We start from the raw sequence: 23,565 nt of genomic DNA on the forward strand, positions 1-23,565 counted from the left end.
AAACTACAGTGTAAGACGAAAGAGCCTTCTGAATAATGAAAGAAAAATAATAATGCAACTGTTTCACAATCATTAGGCCCACATTAACTTCCGTAGTGTAATTAATCACTAAGTTGGCTCGTGCACAGTCATTTGAAGTGCTTAAAATGCCATTATTCAGGGCTAAACATAATGTTCCCAGAGACTAGATGGAGATGAAGCAAAGAGACTGAGGGATTATTTTTCATAGATTTGGTAGATAGCTTCATAGTCTTGTTTGACAAGCCTATGATCAGTGTATGTTGGATTCATGTTAATGGGTATTTGCAGACATTTAAATTACTTAACTTGGCTCTGTACTTGGTTTGTTTCTTTTTCCTTCAATTTAGGCATTTACTAGGCACTCTTAACACAATCGGTTAAATAGGAGCTCTGGGGTGCCGGAAAGACATGGCCGCTTTTACTCTGAAACCCACGACCCGGAAACAATCCGCTAAAAAAAGAACGTAGCATACGGTAGCCGAAAGGCGAACTGACAAATAAAAAAAGGAAAAAAATCAGAATATTCCCCTCTCGCCCGGTATCATTGAGGATGCGCTAGGAGGTCTACAGACGTCCTATGGACGCGTCGATTGGGACCCCTAACTCGATTTATAATAAGCAAGAACAACACATGGTAATACATCAAATACCTAGAAATAGTCATCACAGATCATAAGCAAGCTAGCAAGAGAACACTATAGAGTCCTGCCCCCGACTAGGGCTCAGGAAATAATTCCCTGTTCATTTTCCCCATAGACTTTTAAAAAATATTTTATTTAACTCCATTATTGCCCGCTAGGTGGTAGCATAAGCACACCTAACCTGTGCCCCCCGTCCTCTCTCAGTCTATGATCCCTGTTTAATTTCCGGGTTATTCAGTGAGGTGGGGGCTGTTGTTGGGAGGACATTGATCGTTAGCCGTAAGCCCATACCCCTTAGCTCTCGTTACAATGTGCGCAGCGATGCGATACAAACTATAGGTTACTTTAGTAACCCCAGTTATTTAAACGACTGAGCGAGGTGAATCGCCCTATGGGGAGTGCCATCTCTGGCATGAACACACAGAATTAAACCATATACTTCACGAACAATTTCATTGGTCGGGACTTCTACCCGCCCATGGCATGATCACCCCTCCCACCGGGGTGATGACGTTCCTCTCATGCCACACGGGTCATTCCATGTTAACCAGATTGGCTTCTGCTTAGTTAAGTCAGAAGGGTAGTCTTTCGGGCGATTCACCTCGCTCAGTCGTTTAAATAACTGGGGTTACTAAAGTAACCTATAGTTATTTTAAACTCCTTCACTCAGTGAATCGCCCTATGGGGAAATATAAACTCCCGTATAGCTACCTACCAGTTGAACAAGTCCCAACCAACGTCACAGGCTTTTTACCCGTGACGGCCAACCCAGGAAGCGACGTCTAAAACGGCATGAGCCATTGCAGACGGCACCACATCCAAGTTATTCGGCGAAAGTCGAGGGGGGCGACCAGCTCGCCGCCGTACAAACATCCTGAATGGGGACACCCTTAGTGAGCGCCCAGGATGCAGACATACCCCTAGTAGAGTGAGCCCTCAAGCCCCCTGGGGGCTCCACTCCTCTCTCGGCATATGCCAAACGAATGGCTTCCACAATCCACTGTGAAAGTCTTACCTTCGTTATCGGTTTTCCCTTACTTTGGGAACCCCATGACACGAACAATTGATCCCCATTCCTGAAAGGAGCAGTTCTGTCCACATAGTGTCTCAGCGCTCTGACCGGGCATAGGCAATTCAACCTCCTCTCCTCCACAGAGGAGAAAGGTGGCGGGTGAAATGCCATCAGATCGACCGGGGCGCAGCCAGAGGGGAAATTCTTAGGCAAGAACGCGAGGCTCGGCCTAATAGAGACTCTAGAGTCGTTCCCGCTGAATCTCATGCAGCTCGGGTTGACCGAAAGCGCATGTATGTCGCTGGCTCGCTTCGCAGTCGTCAAAGCGACCAGCAGAGCAGTCTTTAGTGTGAGGAACTTCAAGTCCACTGTCCCCAGTGGCTCGAAGGGGCCCTGTGAGAGGGCGTCCAGTACCAGAGTCAGGTCCCATGATGGGACCAGAGATCTGGAAACTGGAAAGGCTCGCCTAACGCCCGCCATGAAACGACGGACTAGCAGGTTCTCACCTACTGTCTTGCCGTCTACCCCCACGTGGCACGCCGAAATGGCCGCCAGGTTGACCTTCACAGAGGATTGGCCTAGACCTCTGTCCAGGAATTCCTGCAAGAAGGTCAGAATGTGCCTCACCGAAGCCTGAAACGGGATAACCCGTACAGGTATGGCCGCACACCAACGTTCGAACACGGTCCAGGCCGTGTTGTATCGTTGTCTAGTAGACGGGGCTCTCGCCCCTAGAATCGTCGTGATGACGTTCGGGGGCAGGCCTTCGGCATCCAGGTTCAGCCCCTCACGGGCCAGACCCAGAGGTCCAGGTCCTGTGGACGTGGATGGAAGATATCCTGCCCCGCTTGGGTGAGCAGGTCCCTCCGCAGCGGGAGCTGCCAGGGCTGGTCGTACAGGAGTGGGACTATGTCCGACCTCCAAGACCCCCAAGCCGGGGCCACCAGTAGCATGCATAGGCCCTGAGTCCTCACCCTGGCCAGGGCGGGGGGGGGGATCAGGGGCAGAGGAGGGAATGCATAAAGCAGGCCCCTCGGCCAAGGGTGCGCCAACGCATCCATGCCCAGAGACGGGGACCCTGTCAGGGAGAAGAAGTACTGACACTTCGTGTTCTCTTCCGACGCGAACAGGTCCGCCACCGGCGTGCCGTATCTGGCCCATATCTGAGCTGCTACTTCCTTGTGCAGCGACCACTCGTGGTAGCGGAGTGGGCCTCTGGACAACAGGTCGGCTCCTGTGTTCAGGAGTCCTGGGACATGGCAGGCCGTGATCGACAGCAGATGCTCGTGGCACCATGTCAGTAGCCTGTGTGCCAACGTGTGCAGGCGCAGGGATTTGAGCCCTCCCTGCTTGTTGATATAGCACATTGTCATGGTGTTGTCGGTTCGAACCAGAACGTGACACCCCTGGATAAACGGTTTGAAGTGCCGCAGGGCAAGGAAGACCGCCAGGAGCTCCAGATAGTTGATGTGTGCATGGCTCCGTGCCACACTCCTCTGGCCGTCCTGCCGTCGTGGGTGGCCCCCCACCCCGACATGCTGGCGTCCGTGGTGACGATCTTCCTGGTAAGGGTCTGTCCCAGGGGAACACCCTCCACCAGGACAACTCTGTTCGACCACCACTTCAGGGCGAGTACACAGCCTGCAGATACCGTCACTCGCCGTGACAGGCACCTGGTGGGCACACCTAGGGACCTTATCCATCTCTGGAAAGGTCTCATGTATAGCCTGCCCAGCCGTACTAGGGAGATGGCCAACGCCATGAGCCCGGCCATCCTTAGGCAGGTTCGGAAGGGGACCCTCTGTCCCGTCCTGAACAGCGTCACGCACTGTAGGAAAGCGTCCATCCTCGCTTGGCTCAGTCGAGCCGTGTAGGAGACTGAATCCAGTGCTATGCCTATGAAGTCTATCGACCTTGTGGGTACCAGAACACTCTTCTCGTGATTGATGGTGAACCCCAGGGAGGTCATGTGGAGCACCACTTGAGTGGTGTTCCGCATCGCCTCTCATGCAGAGTCCGCGCTTAATAGCCAATCGTCGATGTAGCTCGCTACGCGGAGACCCAGACGCCGCAGCGGGGCAATCGCTGCCTCGGTGCATTTCACAAAGACCCTGGGGCTCAGGGACATCCCAAAGGGGAGGACAGTGTACTCGTACACTCTCCCCTTGAAACCGAACCTCAGGAATTTCCTGTGAGGTGGGTAAATGGGAATATGAAAATAGGCGTCTTTCAGGTCTATCGACGTGAACCAGTCGTTTGGACGTATGGAACGTACGAGGGACTTGGCCGTCAGCATTTTGAAGTTGAAGGTCTTGAGGTACCGATTGAGAGCCCGTAGGTCCAGTATCGGACGTAGCCCCCCCCCTTTTTTCTTGACCAGGAAGTAGCGGGAGTAAAAACCGCTGCGACTCTGAGTCAATGGTACCTCTCTGACGGCCTTCTTCTCCAGCATGGACTGAATCTCTGTCTGGAGCACTTCTGCCGCTTGCCCACGAGCTTCGGAGAAGAGGACTTCTGCGAAAGCGGGTGGTCTCATAGCAAACTGGAGCCTGTAGCCCTTCGCTATGGTGCGTAGGACCCAGGGGGATGCTCCGCACAGTTCCCACTGCGGTCGGCATCGAGCCAGAGGGTTCTCTGTGGCCATGGGAGCCTCCACTGTGGCAGTGGAGCTCCCTGGACGAGAGAAAAATTGGGCATGACCCGTCCGGCTCGTGACGAGTGTGCCCGTCGAAACGGGTGCACTCGGCACCGGAAATAGGTCCCGTCTCATTGTGTCGGGAAACCCAGGGGTTTCCCTCCACAGCGAGCTCATGCCCCCCCGATATTGTTGTTGTTTCTGTTTTTTTGGGCAAAGCCTTCATTACAGAAACAGGACAGAGTTGATCTCCTGCTGGAGAATCTGACCCGCTTCGCCGTGTGCCTCGGAGTAGAGGGCTTCTCCGAATGCAGGGGGCCTCATAGCGAACCGGAGCCTGTAACCTCTCGCTATGGAGCGGAGAACCCAAGAAGACGCTCCGCACAGTTCCCACTGTGTCAGGCGACGCGCAAGGGGGTTCTCCATCGCCAGGGGAGCGCGTGGTCGCACAGGGCCATGGGCCCGGACATGGCGGGAACCCGTGCCATGAGCCTCAACCTCTTGTGGGGCGGCTTGGGAGTGCAGTCCGAGACTACTACGCCCAGCGCAAGCCCTGAGGCGGGTTTGATGGGGGAAGACGTCAGGGTGCGTCTCCCCCGTGGAGGGCGGCGGCGCGGCTGCTGGAGGGCGGCGGCGTTGGTTAGCGGGGCATGGGGGACGTTTGTCCCTCACGTCCACGGAGGGAGCTCTTGGAGGAGCTCGTTGTCCGTCATCCACCTTGAAAACAGCCTATCTAGAATGCTAAGCAGCTAGGGTGGCATCGGCCATCCGACGAGGTTGCTACTCCCGACCTCGAAAAAGTTAGCTAAAAGCTAAACAAACCTAGCTTCACAATGTACATACCTGTAATGTTGAGGGAAGCAGTCGGTAGTCGAGGGTCGCTGGGGAACCACGTCGAGTGAGACTCGTGCCTTTGGCCGCTGCGTGAGGTAGTAGTAGCGGTAGTCGTCGGTGGAGGCCTAGGATTGCATCCGACATCCCGTTGTCGCAACCACCCGGCTCGAAGGAGCCTCGTTGGTGGGCTGACGAGATCCCGCTGGAGGGAGAGCAGCACCAAGAGCCAGCCGGCGAGGCCTGGCTGATGTCTTGGGTCTGGCTCTACAGGTCTGTTTACCAGTGTGGTGAAGAGCGTGTGGAGCTTGTTGTTGGCGGTCCGAGCCGCCTTCTTGGCAGGGGAGGAGCCCAGGAAGGACTCGTCATGGTGTCTCCGAGACGCGTCAAGGTTGAGGGGTCTGGAGAGAGAGGACGAGGCGGTGGGGGCTGGGTTCTTGTTAGTATCCATGCCAACTAGAGTGGAGTTTTCACAAACACTCAAGATAGCAGAGAAAACAAACCACCCGCAGGCTCTTGCTAGTTAGAGTGGAGTTTACACAGAGCACTCAAAAATAGCAGAGAAATTACTAGAACCTGGGTTACTTTCGTAACCTAGCAGGGAGAGTACTAGAACTAGAGTTACTTTCGTAACTACTAGGACCGTAGTCACTGTCTGCGTGTTGTCACGTAGGTTATTGTTTACACTAATAAGCCCAGTGGTGAGGCCTCGTCTCTTGGCGATGGCCTGGCAAATTGCGCTCCGTTTTTTTACTGCGGGAGCGTGTAAAAGGCCGGAGGCGGAGAGTAGCTTCGGCGGCGAGTCAACTAGAGCTGTTGTCACCCCTGCAGGCCATCTTGGGTGTTGGTGTAGCTTGAAGAAGGAACCCGCAGTCCAAGATATTGTAGAAGCACTTCTCTTTTAAGTTATAAGGTTGTAGCCCGTTTTTTCAGCGGGCTTAGGTACCTTCTTAGCCGGAGCGTAGTTGTGCCCATCCCCCTGGCTCCAGGTGCAGGCTGCTGCCTGTCCGGTGGCGGTGGATGTAGGCTTAGGACGAGCCCCTGTATTGGGGCGCTGGGTCAGAGTGGAGAATGTGTTCTCAGATCAAAACCCGGGTCGTCCAAGTTGGCATCGCCGTGGGCGATGCGGACCTCAACCCGCTGAAGACGCCTCTGCTTCCGCCGGAAGGAAAGGGGAAGACAGCATGGACAGAAGCCAGGAGCAAGGATGGCCTGGCGAAGAAGTCCAGGCAAAGGCACAGCTTGTGTGGAGGTCATCTTCAGCCAGAAGGTTGGAGCATGACCTGTGGAGACAGACCCTCTGTGGAGTAGCTGCTAAGCTACTAGCCTTGGCGCTAGTGGATGCTGGGTTCTTGTCAGTATCCATGTTAACTAGAGTGGAGTTTTCACAAACACTCAAGATAGCAGAGAAAACAAATCAACCACAGGCTCTTGCTAGTTAGAGTGGAGTTTACACAGAGCACTCAAAAATAGCAGAGAAATTACTAGAACCTGGGTTACTTTCGTAACCTAGCAGTATCCATGTTAACTAGAGTGGAGTTTACACAAACACTCAAGATAGCAGAGAAAACCAATTTTTTTGAAAATTTCCCAAAAAAATTCAGATTACTAGAACCCGGGTTACTTTCGTAACTTTCGGGGAAAGTACTACAACCAGAGTTACTTCAGTGACTACTAGAAAGTGGTCACTATCCGCGGGTCGTCACGTGGGTCAAGTGGGTTATTGTTTACACTAATAAACCCAGTGGTGAGGCCTCGTCTTTCGGCGATGGCCTGGAAGATGCACTCCGGTCTTTACCGCGGGAGCGTGTAAAATGTCGGAGGCGGAGAGTAGCCTCGGCGGCGAGTAAACTAACGTCTTTCGGCGGCAAGTAAACAAGGTCGGGCGCGTCGGCGATGTGTATCCAGCGGCGCGGAGCGTAGCGGCGAGTTAGCTAGTGTCTTTCGGCGTCAAGCTAACAAGGCAGGGCCGCGTCTAAGGCTCGTTGTGTATGCGAGTGCAAGCTAGCAGACAGCCCGGTCTTACGGCGCGGGAGGAGGCTAACGTTGTGTACTAGCGAGGCTAAGTGGCGTCTCTCGGCGCTGCACCACCGAGCTAAGGCTAGCCGAGGAGGGCCGCTAGCTAGAGCTAACGACCGGAGGAGGCAGCTGGCTAGCAGGCTAACAACTCTACACTGCACAAGACCTTTGTTACGCTTCTCAGCGGCCGGTAAACACTTACGTGGTCTTTTGCAAGAGACGTGTCGTCGTGAAGAGGGCTACCGGAGGGTTTGCAGAACACTGTGAATCTCTTGGTACAAGCCGATGGCCCGTCTTGGTGAGATACGGTTTCAACAGGTAAATACAAACAGGTAGCGTGGCTTAACGTGCGTTCAGCAAGCAGAAGACAATCGGAATGACCCGTGTGGCATGAGAGGAACGTCATCACCCCGGTGGGAGGGGTGATCATGCCATGGGCGGGTAGAAGTCCCGACCAATGAAATTGTTCGTGAAGTATATGGTTTAATTCTGTGTGTTCATGCCAGAGATGGCACTCCCCATAGGGCGATTCACTGAGTGAAGGAGTTTAAAATAACTCACAAATGATTTACGATAGTCGGGATGCGCGACAACTCACCATGGACAGCGCTCGAAACTTTAGAGATACAAGGCTTTGAAAATCTTGTTATAATGGAGGCTCAATGGAGCTGGATTTAAAAATCTCATAGCTGGTGAGGACGGAGGCTCTCCATAGCAACCTAAAATGTAGCAAGCAATGCTAAAATGTAAATTGACGGTCACGCTTAATGACCCTCAGAGTGAATCAAATCGGCCTGTAGTTTCATGAATCAGGGCATAGTTTGTACCATTCAGAGTGTTTTTAGGGCGTCGTTTGTAACATTCATATTGTATCAGGGCATAGTTTGTACCATTCATATTGTATCAGGGTGTAGGGAAGAGGAAAGGCATCACTGATGAAACTCAAGTTAATTGAATCGGATGGAATGAAAGCTGATCTGGTTGCAATATGCTGTGATTGCCTTCACGTGGTTTTCAATTCCCATTTAACTGAATGTGAATGTAAAGCGATTATACGGCTCTTATTTCCACAATGATGGACGTATCACTTATTACACCTGATGGGGAAAGGGGGCTATGATTAATGCTTGGTTCAGTGACGATCAGCCTTTTTCATTTCAAGCAGCCCCAGTTTGATAAGATTTTTTCCCCCCATGGGACCCCCAGTGTTTGTTTAACTCTGAGAGAGCATACAAATGAGCCTGTGAATGATTGGACGTGGTTACAGTTGCACACTCTCAGAGTTAGAGACCTGTAAGGCTCCATGTGGTTCCTAATGGGCTCTATGCACACAGAATAACTCTTCCTACTTCCGGGCCCCCTTCCCGTATTCTTCCTTCACAGGTGTTGCTGATGATACTAATTAAGGCTATGTTCCTTTTATTGTGCAGTGGTTCTCAAACGTTTTTATTTCAAAGGCTTAAAGCTACCTCAAATTTGCACCTAAGTGCAATACTTGAGTACATGTACTTAGTTACTTTCCACCACCGACTGACAATCGTTTGGCCGGGACTCCCAGGCACCTCCTCAAGGACCCCCTGAGGTCGTGGTACAAGCTCTATTATACCAGTGGTGTAAGTACATCTACTAAGTAAGTAAATGTAAGTGGTGTAAGTACTGTACTTAAGTACAATGTTGAGGTATTTGTAATTTAATTGAGCATTTACAATTTACAATACTTTTACTTCTCTTCCACTGCATCTCGGGTCTACTCCACTACAATTATTTGACAGCTTTTGTTACTAGTAGTTACTTAAAACAAATATATATATACATTTGATAGCTTGAAATGGGACATTCTTCGTACTTTATTTCGGTACTTTAAGTACATTTTGATGCCAGTACTTTTACTTGTAACGGAGTATGTCTATATTGCAGTATTGATACTTTTATTCCTTTTTTGCACCAATACATTGATCTTGACTCCAACACATGCTGTTGCCAGTAGACATGCTGTCTGGCATGGATCATAGGATTATAGGTGTGGCTTCACTGCTGTACTGCTCACTGCCAATTAAGCAAAAACAATGATATGCTAATTAAGCAAATCCTTCCACCTCGCTTCTTCCCAGGTCAGTCCCTTATCAGGCTGGTTTAAGCTTCCTCGGCGTCAGCGTTATGCATTATCATTCTCCCTCCAGACAAGGAGATTATTATTCTACCATCACACAATGTAAATAAATAACATAACAAGGTTATAGACGCACTGGAGACAGTGGGAAGGACAGAGATTAAACAAGAACAAAACCACAAAACAATTAGGAATGCGTTAAATAGCTCAACAAGAATGGCTTAATTAAGCATGCACAGAGTCCTTAAAGGAGTAGTTCATCCACAATTGACTTATTATTCTTATGTATTACACACCCCACAATATAGCCTTGATTCAGGATGTTTTGATTTTTGTCACATTCCTTGAGCCAATAATTGTATGAAAGGCGGAGACTCCAGTAGGAGACTCAATTGTGGAGTCTCCTACTGACCGATGACCCGGTCATCACATTATTGTCTTGTTTGACCAGTTATTATAGCATGACTATAGTTTGTTGATTACTTTCGATTTTTTTAGGTATAGCCTATTTAAAAAGGTCTTAAAATTGCCACTTCGCTGTCATGCCCCTCGAATTCATGTGGAGACCCCCCACAGCGTAACCTCCACTAAATCATCACACAATCCCTCAGGTGGGCCCATGGCAGACACTGCAGCCCAGTGGGCCAAACTGGCACGGCATCACTGGGCAGACTGGCGGGCAGAACTCCACGGACCACCTTGTTATCACAGTGTGCCCTGTAGCGCTGGCTCGGCCGTGTGTATAGCCTGGGGGAGAGAGTTGGACAAATTCACGAATGTATAGCACGAAAAGGCGCATGATGATATATTTATTGGGACATCAAAGGGGTAAACATGACAGATGACATTACTTCTTTATTGACTTTCCAGCTCCATTTATGTTTTTCTTCCCAGGCACGTTGCAAGAGCAAAGCAATCTCTGCCACACTGTGTTGGCTGTAGTCATATTGCCTTGGAGAATGTAATAATAAAGTAATGTGCACTCTGAGAGTGCAGTATAGATACAGTAGGCGACGCACACACAAAAGCATGCACACACACACACACACACACACACACACACACACACAATATCACATTGCAGCGTTTTTACTCATTTTTCGAGTTCCACAGATTGTTATTATTTATAAGAGATGAGTCTCTCATCTTTCCAGCGAAAAAAAAACTTTTTAACCACAACTTTATGAGCAGTTAAATATGGCTTGTTTCTCCCAAAACAAGTGTGTGTGTGTGTGTGTGTGTGTGTGTGTGTGTGTGTGTGTGTGTGTGTGTGTGTGTGTGTGTGTGTGTGTGTGTGTGTGTGTGTGTGTGTGTGTGTGTGCGCGCGTGCGCGTTGATTGAATACTTTATTGGCAGAAATGTAATCAGTACAGGGTACAGTCAAACAGAAATGTAATCAGTACACTTGGGAAGCAGTGCTGTAGAAGGAGAATGTGTTGTTGTTCTCACTTCCTCTTGTATTGTGGCTGTGGGAGTCGCTTACTTTTTTGATGTAGTTTGACAGGTATGCGGGTACTGAGGGCATATAGAGGGCAAAGCTGCATTTACAATTTTAAATGTCAGTCCCAAGACAAACATTTATCTTGCTCCTCACAATGTCTATTTCTCAAATTCAACTATACTTCCTCACAAGCAGTGGTGGAAGAAGCACTGACATTTTGTATTTTTACTATTTTAAAAGCATCAATATCAACATTTAGAAATGCTCTGTTACAATAAAAGTTTGTTATTCAAAATGGACTTCAAAATTATAGTACCCAAAGTAAAAGTACTTGTTATGCAGAAGGTCCAAGTTTTTAAAATGTATACAATTTATTTAAAAAAATAGAAGTTCTACAAGCTCACAACACGTGTGTCGGCTATTTTCAAAATTCAAAAGTATATAGGTCTGAAGTGCACGGTTTTGTAATAATAGGCTAATCAAAATAATAATAAAGTAACTAATAATAATAATAAAACTTTATTTGTATAGCACCTTTCATGGCATGAAATGCAGCTCAAAGTGCTTTACAGAGCAATGGAGAAAGCAAAAAGCTCCTCCCCCGTATTTTTTAGTTGCCATTTTTTTAGGCAAAGCGAGCAGGCCAGCAGTGGAAGACCTTAGGGGGCGGTTTGGGACATATTTAGGCAGGTAGTCATGTAGGTAGGAAGGTGCGAGACCATTGAGAGCTTTATACACAAGTAAAAGTAATAATTTTAAAATCAATCCTAAAAACAACCGGAAGCCAGTGCAGTGAAGCCAAAAGCCAAAGCTTTAGTAACTGAAGTTTTCAAATAATCACAATTAAAAGTGAGATGCAGAAGCAAAATTATAGAAAATCGGAAGTAGGTGTACTCCTTTAGTACTACTAAAATTGTATTTAAGTACAGTAGCTACTTGAGTACATGGTCTCAAGTATAGCAGGCTAATGCATACACACACACACACACACACACACACACACACACACACACACACACACACACACACACACACACACACAAGCTTGCAGTAATGTTCAGTGCACTGCCATAAATCAAACCCCACTCCCTGACGCCTGAGTGAGTCTCTCTCAATGAAAAAGCTCCAACTAATGGCAAGTTAATAGCAATTTACAGAGCCAGCCAAGCGAACATGCAGGAGACACACCAACACACCGTTCTTTTAAGTTTATAATTCAGAATCATAGACAAGTAGATGCTGTTGACCTGATTTCGATCTCCCTGAGGGTGGTTCTGAGGACGATTCTAAACACTGACCTACGTTTTATGAAAATTTCAAATTTAAATTATAATTTTTTTATTCAAAAGTGTTATGTTGCTATATACTGTACGCAACAAGAACCCCAAAAGCGGTTCCCGTCCTGAAGGGGTAAAACACCAAAAGGAATCTCGCCCGGAATGGGTAACCTTCTAACCTACACAAAATTGACCAGGGTGCCCCAGGGGTCTGTACTAAGCCCCCCTCCACACCAAGGGCCCTATCTTGTGCTGTACACCTTGTGCCTATTTTCTTTGTTCTTTTACCATCTTGAAAAACATTTTCAAAATAGTGAAATTAGTGAAATGTTGTGAGCTTGTAGAAAAACACAGACATTTGAGTTCACTGAAAACACATGAACATGCAAATTGGGGAACACAAGATCTCACCTTGAAATTAACAGAAATATTATAGAAAAGAAAACAAAGTTGGTATTATCAAAAATAAGTAATGAAGACAATTAACACCATGCAGCTGACATGACGTAATGCTGTAACAGTTATGGTTGAAAACTATAACACTAAGTGTGTGAAATGACAAGTAAAAAGATATTCCTGATACGGGAAAAAACATAAAAGTATAGACTATAGAACATTTCATATCCAAAAACACTTTAGAGAGAACTTGGCTTGTGTTGAAACCCAAGAACACTCCTTGTTGCTCCTTGTGTGTGATGCATTCATCCCAGTTTGAGTGGAAATGAGTGTGTTTCGGAAGTAGTGAGAAAATGACAGGATACATGACACTTACGGTATATTATACTGTGAGAGTTTAGAAACTGATTGTATTGTATAGTTTTGCTGTTGTTAAACTTTTTACACTATCAACTTTTACTTGTTTTTATTCTTCATTCACTGTTAAAGGAGAAATACAAAAAATGCTTCATCGCTCTCGCAGCTATAAGGGGTCCTTGGCCTCGGAAAACTTTGAAGGTTTAAATAAGGTATAATTCTACTCTTCCACAGGGTGACATTAATGACTTGGAGTACCGTGTCAACGGATGTTATCAGCTGAAATACCTCACTGACATCAGATGTTAAGTCATAGTGTTTGTGTCTTTGTGAAGGTGGAGTGGTTGAAGAACGAGGAGCCTGTGAACTTGGATGGGATGGTTGACTCCAGAGTGGATCAGAACCTGATCATTCCAGAGGCCCATCTCTCAGACTCTGGGAACTACACATGCGTAGCCAGTAACATCGTGGCCAAGAGACGTAGCTCCACGGCCACCGTGGTTGTCTACGGTAAGATGCATTTCATGCCTTCATTTGATCCTGTCTGGGTCACATTTACATAACAAATGTAAGTCCCAGTGTAATATAATGTACACTGCAAGACATTATTTATTATTTTTATCCCCAATTCCGTCGCTACACCTCGTTCCGCTCAACACTCCCTGCTGACAGACCGTAAAATTACGTGGAGTGACAAATATCACCCTCCCCTCCCAGCTTCCCTCGCCCGAACACGGGCCAATTGGCTCTATGCACAGCAGCCATTTTGCAAATAACTTAATTGGGCCCCTTCCCTACTTCCTTCACAGGTGTTACCACTGATACTAATGAAGTCTCTGTTCCATTCTGGGCATCAACGAATGCGAGTCAAGGTTCTGCTATTGTGCATGTTGGCTCACTGGAAACACTACTACACCAGGCAGTGTTATGGGGGGGGGGGGGGGGGGGGTCCTTGAAATTAAAAAGTTTGAGAACCACTGTTAACTAAATGGAACAGAGCCTTAATTAGTATCATCAGAAGTAGGGAAAGGGCCCGGAAGTAGGGAGAGTTATTCTGTGTGCATAGAGCCTATTCTGTTTGTGTAGATGCCCGACAAAGCCAGATGCACCACAGCTTCCATACACCACCTCTGCGGTCGTGTATGGAAGCATAATAGCTACAATAATCCAAATGAAATGGCATACGAAAAGTCAGTTGAAATAATTGAAATGCTTTTTAATCTTCAGGTAATTAAATATTTCCTTTTATACAAAAATAAATGTAAAATGCAATTGGCATTTACATCTAATCTACAGATGTGCTCATTCTATGACAGAATGAAAATTATAAGTAAATTAGAATAAAAAATGAAAATGCAATTTTGAAATATGATGAATACATTTTAATCTTCAGATGATGAACAATTTTTTTGAGACAAACGTGAATATATAATATAATGATAGCATTTACATTTTATCTCAAAGGTCTGCTCATTCTATGACTGAATGAAAAAGCAAAAGAAAATCACATCCAAATGGGTACTGACATCATATGAAACCCTCAAGATCACTATTCCAATGGTTCACAATCATAGGATGAAACCCTCAAGACCACTATTCCATTGGTTCACAATTCAAGGTAACTGACTGCTAGCTGCTGAAGATAGCACACTTTACCACTGCGCCACCCCATCGCTATTCTTTTTAATCAATATCCATTTTAAACTCTCAGAATGTGCAAATTGTTACAAGGATTAGATACAAATGCTTACATTTGTACACTCTGACAGGAGTCAAGATCTTACAGACAGTGTAATTGTACACATACAGTATTCAAATGATTTCTAGTACATATCCAGGCAGACACAGTACAACCGTCAGCTAATGTATCCACCGTCGATTAATTACATAAACTGAGAGTGTTAACCTCACCCTCAGGTCACCCTCACGCTGTTCAGTTAACTTAACAGTTACTTCATCAACTGTTAATTAACTGAGGGTTAATTAAATTAACTGAGGCTGTCCAAATCTGGTGTACAAATGGAACCAAATGGACCGACCCTAACGGTTCATATTTGGTTCCATTTATTTAGCACCTTTTTGTGTTTTAGCATACATAGGCTATACCTGCAGGTCTTTACGAGCTCTTTTCTTTTGCCGTTCCGTTGGCTGCTCTGCAAAGAAAGCAACAACAAGCTGCTATTCCACTGTGGGGAAAACTCCACAGCTCATTAATTGCAGTGTTTCCACATTTACCTTCTATCAAAATACCAGAGCGGCTCCTTTGTTTTAGCAGAAAGCCAGCGAAAGACATCTTCTTCTAACAATCCAGTCTCAGCTTTTTCCTCAAAGCAGCGGTCGAGGCCCGTCAGTCATCTGTCAGCACGTATATAGGCCACCACTAATAAAGTTTAACACAGTGAAATCCTTCCTGATGTTGTCTTGAGTTATAATAGTAACGTTGTCTCTATGTGACGGTGACGTCACGTCACATACGTATCCATGTTAACAGTGACTCAGATGTATGTCTTATGTGATCGTATGGGGGAGACGCTGTACGTATGTATAGGGCTGTCACGAATACATCATTTGTGTTGACGATTAATGGTAAATCATTGCGCTTAGCAATTTAATCATGTTTCTGCCGTGGAATATATAAATAATAATAAATTTTACATTTCTGTTTGCTTTATAGGCTTCGTAATTTCAAATTGCACAAGGCTACAAATAAAATAAAACATAAGAATTGGCTGATCTACATGCTTGCAACGCATCGCAAGCTTGTAGATCTGCTATTTTGGGAAAATGCGATTATAATTGCGATTAGGCGATTATGTAATATTGTGAGAGGCCGTATGTATAATGTACACCATGGCTACAGCCGAGTAAGCTGTTGGATCGGAGGAACACATTACACTGGCATCAAGTTGCGATGGAAAACTTATATTAGATTATATCTTTCTATATAAAATTATATATTGTTGAGAAAAGAAGAGTGAAGTAGAAAGTAAGTGCAAACTGTGAGGATCAAAATCTGAATTTGTTGCTGTGCATGCTTCCCATCGTTATCGTTATTTCCATATAAGAAAAGAAGGGGAAGACGAGGGGGGAGTTGGGGAAGGAGATAATTGCTTTGGAGGAACGCTTTCTGACATCTCTGCACTGTCACAATCACAGTGGTGAGATGGGAATGTGTCACAGGCACAGTGGTGAAACGGGAATTGCATTTATTCTGGCAGTACTGTACTTGAGTAGAATTGTGAGATACTACTACAGTACCATACACACACACACACACACACACACACACACACACACAAAATGTAATGTTTTTCCATTATAGTTTACTCCACCATTGCTTATAGGGCGTCTCTTGCTGTTTCTTTTCTTCTCCTCCTCCAGTAAACGGAGGCTGGTCCTCGTGGGCGGACTGGTCCTCCTGCAATGTGCGCTGTGGGCGGGGCATGCAGAGGCGTTCGCGCACGTGCACACACCCCGCCCCTCTCAACGGGGGGCTGTTCTGTGAGGGCATGTCCGTGCAGAGGAGCACCTGCAACGCATTATGTCCAGGTAGGCGCCACACCATGATTGCTCTGCTCCTTGTATAACCCGTTAAGACCCCATGAGGCCTATTCTACAAATGTTAAAAATCAGACCCATCTGAACTGAGTGGTGCTGTGCTGTACTGTACTCGTGCTGTAGTACTGTACAAGCCCTCCTCCCTGGCATGTGTGTGTGTTAGGCTGTGCAACAGTGACACTTTGTGGACAACAAATGCAATTTCCGTACTCGGACGGACAGACACAGGGACAGACCCAGCCAGGGACACACATTGCTGTCTATAGGAGTGGCTATAGCACCACTCAAAAATGGTAGATGTACAAACTCGCAGCACGGCATGGATATCTGCTATTTTTGAATAGCCAACGCAAAAATCTAAATTAACACAGATGATTTCCTGGTTTTAAAGTCAAGTCTGGTCAAGTCAATTTTATTTATAAAGCACATTTAAAAACAGCCAACGGCTGAACAAAGTGCTGTACACCAAGAGAAAAAAACTAATATTACACATTGCACAATGTATAAACTCATTTCGCAAAAGCATCACATATTACACAGCACATCAAGGATAAAAAACATCAAACAACAACATTAAAGGAGTAGTTCACCCAAAAATGGGACCAGTGATAACTGGAAAGAACCGAACGTAGCCGAGAAACATTCTAATTTGCCGCGCCCGCCCCGAAACGGCCCAGAGAAGGATTTAATTGGATCCTGTGGAAACGGAAATCTGGACCCATATTGTGTCCAATGCTATATTATGCTTATTTTCACTATGACAGTGTGTGCGTGTGTGTGTGTGTGTGCATGCTGTTGGGATTGGGGTGCGCCTCACTCCAATTCGTTGTGAATGCAGAACAGATTCTGGGTTATTCTGCAGTCACACCACAGCGATTTGGATTGTTATGCATCCCAATCCCAACAGCGCGCACACACACACACACACACACACACACACACATACACACAGTGAGGAGAAGAACAACAATATGGATTTTAGAATGGAATAATTACAATGCACGTCTATTTTTTAAATCCATTTTTAAATCAGCATCAGTGTTGTCGCTGATGAAAGGCTTGAACGTCGAAACGCGTTCGTTGTACCATGTTAATTGTTAACCATTAAATGAATTAAATGTGCCTTAAAACAAGAGTTCCGTGAGTGCTGGTTTTCTCTTTTAGAGATTTTTCTGTGAAATTATAATAATTATTAACTTGGCTCTCATTGCTTTGTAATTCAAGGCTGACAACTACGAAAATAAGTTTGACTGAGCTCTCATGCAACGTTTGCCGGTGCACCTGTATTTATGCACTTTCTTGGGAACACAGCTCTCTCTCTCTCTCTCTCTCTCTCTCTCTCTCTCTCTCTCAGCTCTCTCTCTCTCTCTCTCTCTCTCCCCCTCTCTCCCTGTGCTACATTTAGGGTAATTACCAATTTCTCTTCAAAAAAGTATTTTTAATTTATGCTCTGACCTCATTTTGGATGCAGTCGGTTTATGTCTGCAACGTTAGGCGACACACGGCCTTCTTAGACAGCAGCCCTGAAAACAAACTATGGAAGTATGTGGGAAATGAAGTTAACCTTGGGGATCCCCAGATGATTAGCTTAATTAATGTGCAACATTGTGTTCTCACTCAACAGCAAACAAAGCAACATACAGGGTATCTGCACATTTCTAAAGTGACAATTGAATTACTTTTAAGACCTTTTAATACCAAATTGGCGAAATTGTGTGTGTGTATATTATGTGTGTGTGTGTATATATATATATATATATATATATATATATATGTATGTATTGTTTTACGTCATCTCTTCTCTCAGTGGACGGGGGTTGGGGTCCATGGAGCGAGTGGACGGCGTGCAGCCCAACGTGTCAGAAGTGGCGCAGCCGAGAGTGCTCGTCTCCGCAACCCAAACACGGGGGGCTTCTGTGTGACGGAGCCACGCGGGGCCATGACAACTGCACCGGGGGTCTCTGCACACACAGTACTGCACTTGTTTTCTCCAACTGTGCCGTCTTAAGAAGCTCTGTTGTTTCAGCGCGACCTCGCCCTGTGATTATTATTACAAAACATACATTGCCATTTAAGGTTGTCCCTCAGGGCTCTATACTAGTGTATTTTTACTATTTTCACTAGTATTCACTAGTAGTTATTGCGTGTCGACAAGCTCATACCGTGTCGCGCTGTGACTCGTTGCAAGCTTGCCTATTTTCCTGCGAAAGCTTTCCCCACAATACGAATACTGGAGTTTAAGTTTATTTTTACTATATAAAAGTAAAACTCTGTATTTTCATTTGCAGATGGAAAGCTGTTACATGACGTGACACCACATGGTGAGTTTTTTCTCCGTTATTACAGTCATTTTCCAATTTTGATTCTGGAACGTCAATTCTGGCTTAAATTCCTATATAATGCCTAATTTGCTGTTTTTGAATTTGAATCCTGAAAAAAAGTTTGGGACATAATGCGGTTTGACAGAGACTGTTGTATGTCAACTGGCAAAAATACCTGATCTACAAGCTCACAGCGAACATTTTTGCTAAATGTTCACCTGTTATATTCCCAGAATAGGGACATGAGACGCTTTGTGAGCTTCAAGATCTATTATTGCTGCTGTATGTTCACTTATACCAAACGATTGCCTATAGTCTTACAGAATGTTTGCCCGGAATAGGGATGAGCTGTCCCTTGACAGTGATGTGCTCATTTGCATACATAGCTAATTAGAATGATAATCCAATTATGTTATCACAACACTTATCGCAACACTGTTATAAGCACCTGCTATCCCTCTTCACATCTCTGGCACCATCTCATGTACAACTCTCCTCTCCAATCCTCAAATGTAAATACATAAAATAATAGCCTCATGTACCACTCTCCTCTCTAACCCTAACCCAATCCTAAAATATCACACATTTTCAGCCATGGTTCCCTTTGGACGACACAAAGGAGACTTTGTGTCTCCATAGGGAACTACTGTTGGTCATCAAGTTATTGGCTTAAAGAATCCATGAATTCAAGTCTCCAATCGATAGAAAAGTATTTTAGGGGATGAACTGTGCCTTTAAAACCCAACTCCGTCTAGCAGGGGTTTTGGCACAACCTTGGTCCACGACTCGTCCATCTCCTCCATCTGGCTTATTTATGAAGAATCATAAAATAGTGAAGTGTAAGTATCAAATATACAGTATGTTACCAAGGGGTGTGCTATTCTATTACACTTTATTTTAGTGATGAAATATTTATGCCATCGCATCTACAAATCTCATGGGGGATTGGAGAGATTGGGTAAATGGGTCAGACTCACAGTGGAATGAAGGTTTTTTAATTTGGACGTCAAACAGACAGTATACTCTGCACTCTATAACCAGTGGATTATAATATACATATAATGTTTTATATATTTCACATATTTAGCTCTGGATCACTGGCAATGCACAGTTTGCACACACACACACACACACACACACACACACACACACACACACACACACACACACACAACTTGAGTAAAAGTATCAATTCTGCAATATAGAAATACTCTAGTCCGGAATACAAAATGTACTTGAGTGAAAGTACAAATGTATTAGCATCAAAGTGTAGCCTACCTAAAGTGCCAAAAATAATAGTACTCGTTATGCAGAATGTCTCAGCCAAAATGTCTCAGCCAAAATTAGGAAAATATATACAAAATATACAATAAACCCAAACAAACCTAAACTAAACCCAACTACAAACAGAATTAACACAAATCAAAAACTTATCCCAAATAAAGAACTGTCCTTCTCAAAGAAGGGGTTTAAGAATGATGCATCTTGTCTACTAAAACTTTCCATGCCCTCAATTAACCTGCTACTGTAGCTGTTAAGGCCAATTTGCATATACCAGTTTGATCAAATTCCACTTCTTTGGAGATTGGTCCTCTGCAAAGTCTTCCTCTGCCAGTCCTGATTTCAGCGCAGCTCTCTATCTGTCCAGAACAAGCTATAGTGAGCTTTATTTCTCATACATTTGGTTCCTGGAGTTGTTGGACGTGGCTGCACTGGTGGGAATAGATATAGCATTATCATTGCTAATGAGCTAGTGTAATGAATGGCTGTTGTCACAAAGTGATGGAAAAGTAACTGAGTGCATTGACTCCCAAGTTCTGTGCTAATGTAATGGATGTGTGTTGTCACATTATCTCTGTGGAGTGCAATGGAGTGCAGTCTAGCACAGCCTTTGCGCTAAAGTCCTTTTCAGTTCAAGGAAGCACAATTTGGAATTCTACCCACTAACATAAGAGAGTGGCCATCGTTTACATATTTTAAGGTCCAACTAAAAGGATGGATCATGGGCAATCAAACGTGAACATTTTTAATAGAGAGTACAATAACAGTGGCAACACATCAATATGTGTTGCCACTGTTATTGTACTCTCTTTTGTTCAGTGGGAGACAACATTTCTTCTCTATTTTTAAATCTGGGTGAGGTTGGTTGTGTTTCTTCATTTTTTCCCCCTTTGGTGTTTGCATAAGTAAGGCATGTAGTTGAGGCACTGTCTTTGAAAGACAAAGTCTTTCAATCTTATACAGTGTATATATTCTCTCTCTGGTTCAGGTGTGGGCAGCAGCAGTGATGTAATCAATCTCTCTCTCTCTCTCTTTCTCAATTTCACTTTATTGGCATGATAAAATATGTTATACATAGTTTCAATTGGATGTTTGAGAAAATTTGCCAGGGTACCCCACACTTCACTATCATACAGGGCAATATAATAAATAAATGCAAATAATTGCAGCCTAATTGGAATATTAATTTGGACAGATTTTCTAATTGTATATAAATCCCTTCTTGCCTTTTCCCTCGGGTCATTCACAGCCATATTAAAATTCCCTGTGGAACTATTCTTTTAATGCCAGGTGTGCGTGCATGCGTGTGTTCTATGTTGGTGCAGCCTAGTACAAATGGGTATCTGCTTCCCTGAGATCTGGACAGTTTCAGGAAAAGATCTTTGTCTTGTCTTTCGGAGCCCAGGTCTGACAGAAGTGCTCTCTCTCTCTCTCTCTCTCTCTCTCTCTCTCTCTCTCTCTCTCTCTCTCTCTCTCTCTCTCTCTCTCTCTCTCTCTCTCTCTCTCTCTCTCTCTCTCTGGTCCAGGTGTGGACAGCAGCAGTGATCTAGCTCTGTACTCGGGTGTGGCTGCAGGCCTGGTGACGGTGGTTGTGCTAATCGTGGGCGTCACTCTGTACAGGAGGAACCAGAGCCAGTACGGCGTCGACGTCATCGACTCCTCTGCTCTCACTGGAGACTTCCAGTCCTTCACTTTCAAGTCCTCTAGCCATGGTGAGCTTGAGACACAAACACGCACGCAGGCGTGTATGGCGCTGCGCCTTAATTTAGGGCGGGAACGCCTTTTGGGGGGGGGGGGGTTTAACTTTCAAGACAGGAACCCCTTTTGGGGTACTTGTTGCTATGTACAGTATAGCAAGTTTTTCTGAAAACTTTAGAAGGCATTTTTAGAATTGGCCTTCAGGTCTAAATGGGTCTCATACATAATAATCTTATTAGGCATTTTTCTCTTTTTCTTCCCTCTTTTTTTTTTCCAAAAATATAAATCATGCCTAATACAATTAGGGATAAGGTGCCACGCAAGATGACTAAACAAACCCATAACGATATTACTGTGTTTTTCAGGGAATCCTTTGCTGATCAACTCCTCCATGCAGCCTGATCTGACGGCGTCTAGAACCTACACCAGCACCATGTGTTTCCAGGACTCCATGGAGAAGGATCTGATGGCTGAGCGCTCACTTCTTGACCCCTTGACTGACCTCAAGGTCAAAGGTGAGAGGAACAGATCCTTGCTTCCCTGCACTTGCGTCTTGCAGCCAAATGCAAATACCCCAACTTCCACACTCACTCACTCTACTCACGTCCTCCACTCGCACATTAATCCCGCCTCCGAGCATGCAGGTGAGCCACATTCCAATTCTCACTCACCTGCATGTCATGATGTATATTGGATGCTACATTTTTCATATAGGCTATGAGCTGTTTGACATGCATTCTCCCACACCATGAACAACAAACGGCACGACTGTATAAATAAAGATCAACTCATTATTTAATGTGTTGCTTCAGTAGCTTTGATCACTGTTATTCAGAATGATGTTCAGTATATAAATCCACTTCAGTATCTCAGCAGTTGGGCCACTTTCACTCTTAAACCGTTCAACACACGCATGTCGCATGCAGGCATGTCTACATTTTAGGAAATGAGAACACATAGGCAGTCAAAACATCTGGGAAGCGGAAGAGAACAGACTGTTTGTCGCTGTTTGTACGCTCCAAGTGGCTTGTGTGTAAAGCAACATAGCCAGCTGTAAGGATGGAGTGATTAACATCATGCTATTCAGTTTGGAACATCTTCCTGGAAGCATGTGCTCATGTTTCCTGGCTCACAACTCCTCAGAGATGGCTCTTAATCCTTCCTCCTAGCACTTTGGAGCAGGAATAAAAGACCTGGGCATGACCGTGAATCCGCTTGGTTCAAGTGAGGATAGAGAACTGAGGCAATATTAGGCAGAAAAGTAGAGTAGAGTAGACCTGGTTTGTCACACGGGTAGGTTGTCACAGTGCTTATTACAAACTAGATGGCGCTGTGTGAGAAGGGAAGGGATTTTGTATTTTTTTTTAGGTGTCGGAGTGAATTTTGGTGTTGGTTTAGTAATAAACGTTTGTAGGAATCAGATATTTAAAAAGGAATCCCTTGTTGGAAAGTGGAGAGGACATCAATGGCTTAATTTTGATGCCACGTGTCTTTAGCTTGCTAAAGCCATGTGGCAGGCAGCTACCATTAAAAGTTTGTCATGTGGTCAGGTGTGACTGGTTGTCTCAACCAGCCCCATGCCGAGTTCAATTCAACTAGTTAATGTAGGCCCAATGGAATAGAAATAATTTCCAATGCTCTTATCAGTAAATCATAATGCTCGGCTAGCTTGTTTACTAATGTTTAAACCAGTCGTTCTCACACATTTTCATGTCAATTAAGAACCCCCAATTGGTATGTACTCGTCTGCGGTGTTTCCACATTCCACATTTTTCTAATGTTTTCCAAGATTCTTTTGAAAACAGCAGATCACACAAGTCACACTGCCTAGTTGCTTCTTTTGGGCTTGTTTTCACTTTTCATAGACCTGGATACTTATTTCTCTCACAAAATGTGGGACCAACATGGTTTGAACAACACTGGCTTCATTGGAGTCCTGCACTCGCTACTCTTACTTTGGAAGCAGA

General features: G+C 45.1%; 1 protein-coding gene across 1 annotated transcript in view; it reads left to right on the forward strand.

The window, feature by feature from the left end:
- The window catches only part of LOC308335260 (netrin receptor UNC5D-like), a gene marked incomplete at its 3' end in the record, with an annotated part of 124,024 nt that overhangs the window by 98,508 nt on the left and 1,951 nt on the right, over window positions 1–23,565 (forward strand). Inside the window, exons 5-10 of the mRNA XM_080792278.1 lie at window positions 13,076–13,250; window positions 16,122–16,289; window positions 18,106–18,270; window positions 18,587–18,619; window positions 21,427–21,612; window positions 21,964–22,113. Coding sequence (XP_080648404.1) covers window positions 13,076–13,250; window positions 16,122–16,289; window positions 18,106–18,270; window positions 18,587–18,619; window positions 21,427–21,612; window positions 21,964–22,113 — 877 coding nt within the window. The remainder of the gene's footprint in view (window positions 1–13,075; window positions 13,251–16,121; window positions 16,290–18,105; window positions 18,271–18,586; window positions 18,620–21,426; window positions 21,613–21,963; window positions 22,114–23,565) is intronic.

This window comes from Protomyctophum bolini (assembly GCF_963924005.1).
Source record: "Protomyctophum bolini genome assembly, chromosome: 20".
Taxonomy (NCBI): domain Eukaryota; kingdom Metazoa; phylum Chordata; class Actinopteri; order Myctophiformes; family Myctophidae; genus Protomyctophum; species Protomyctophum bolini.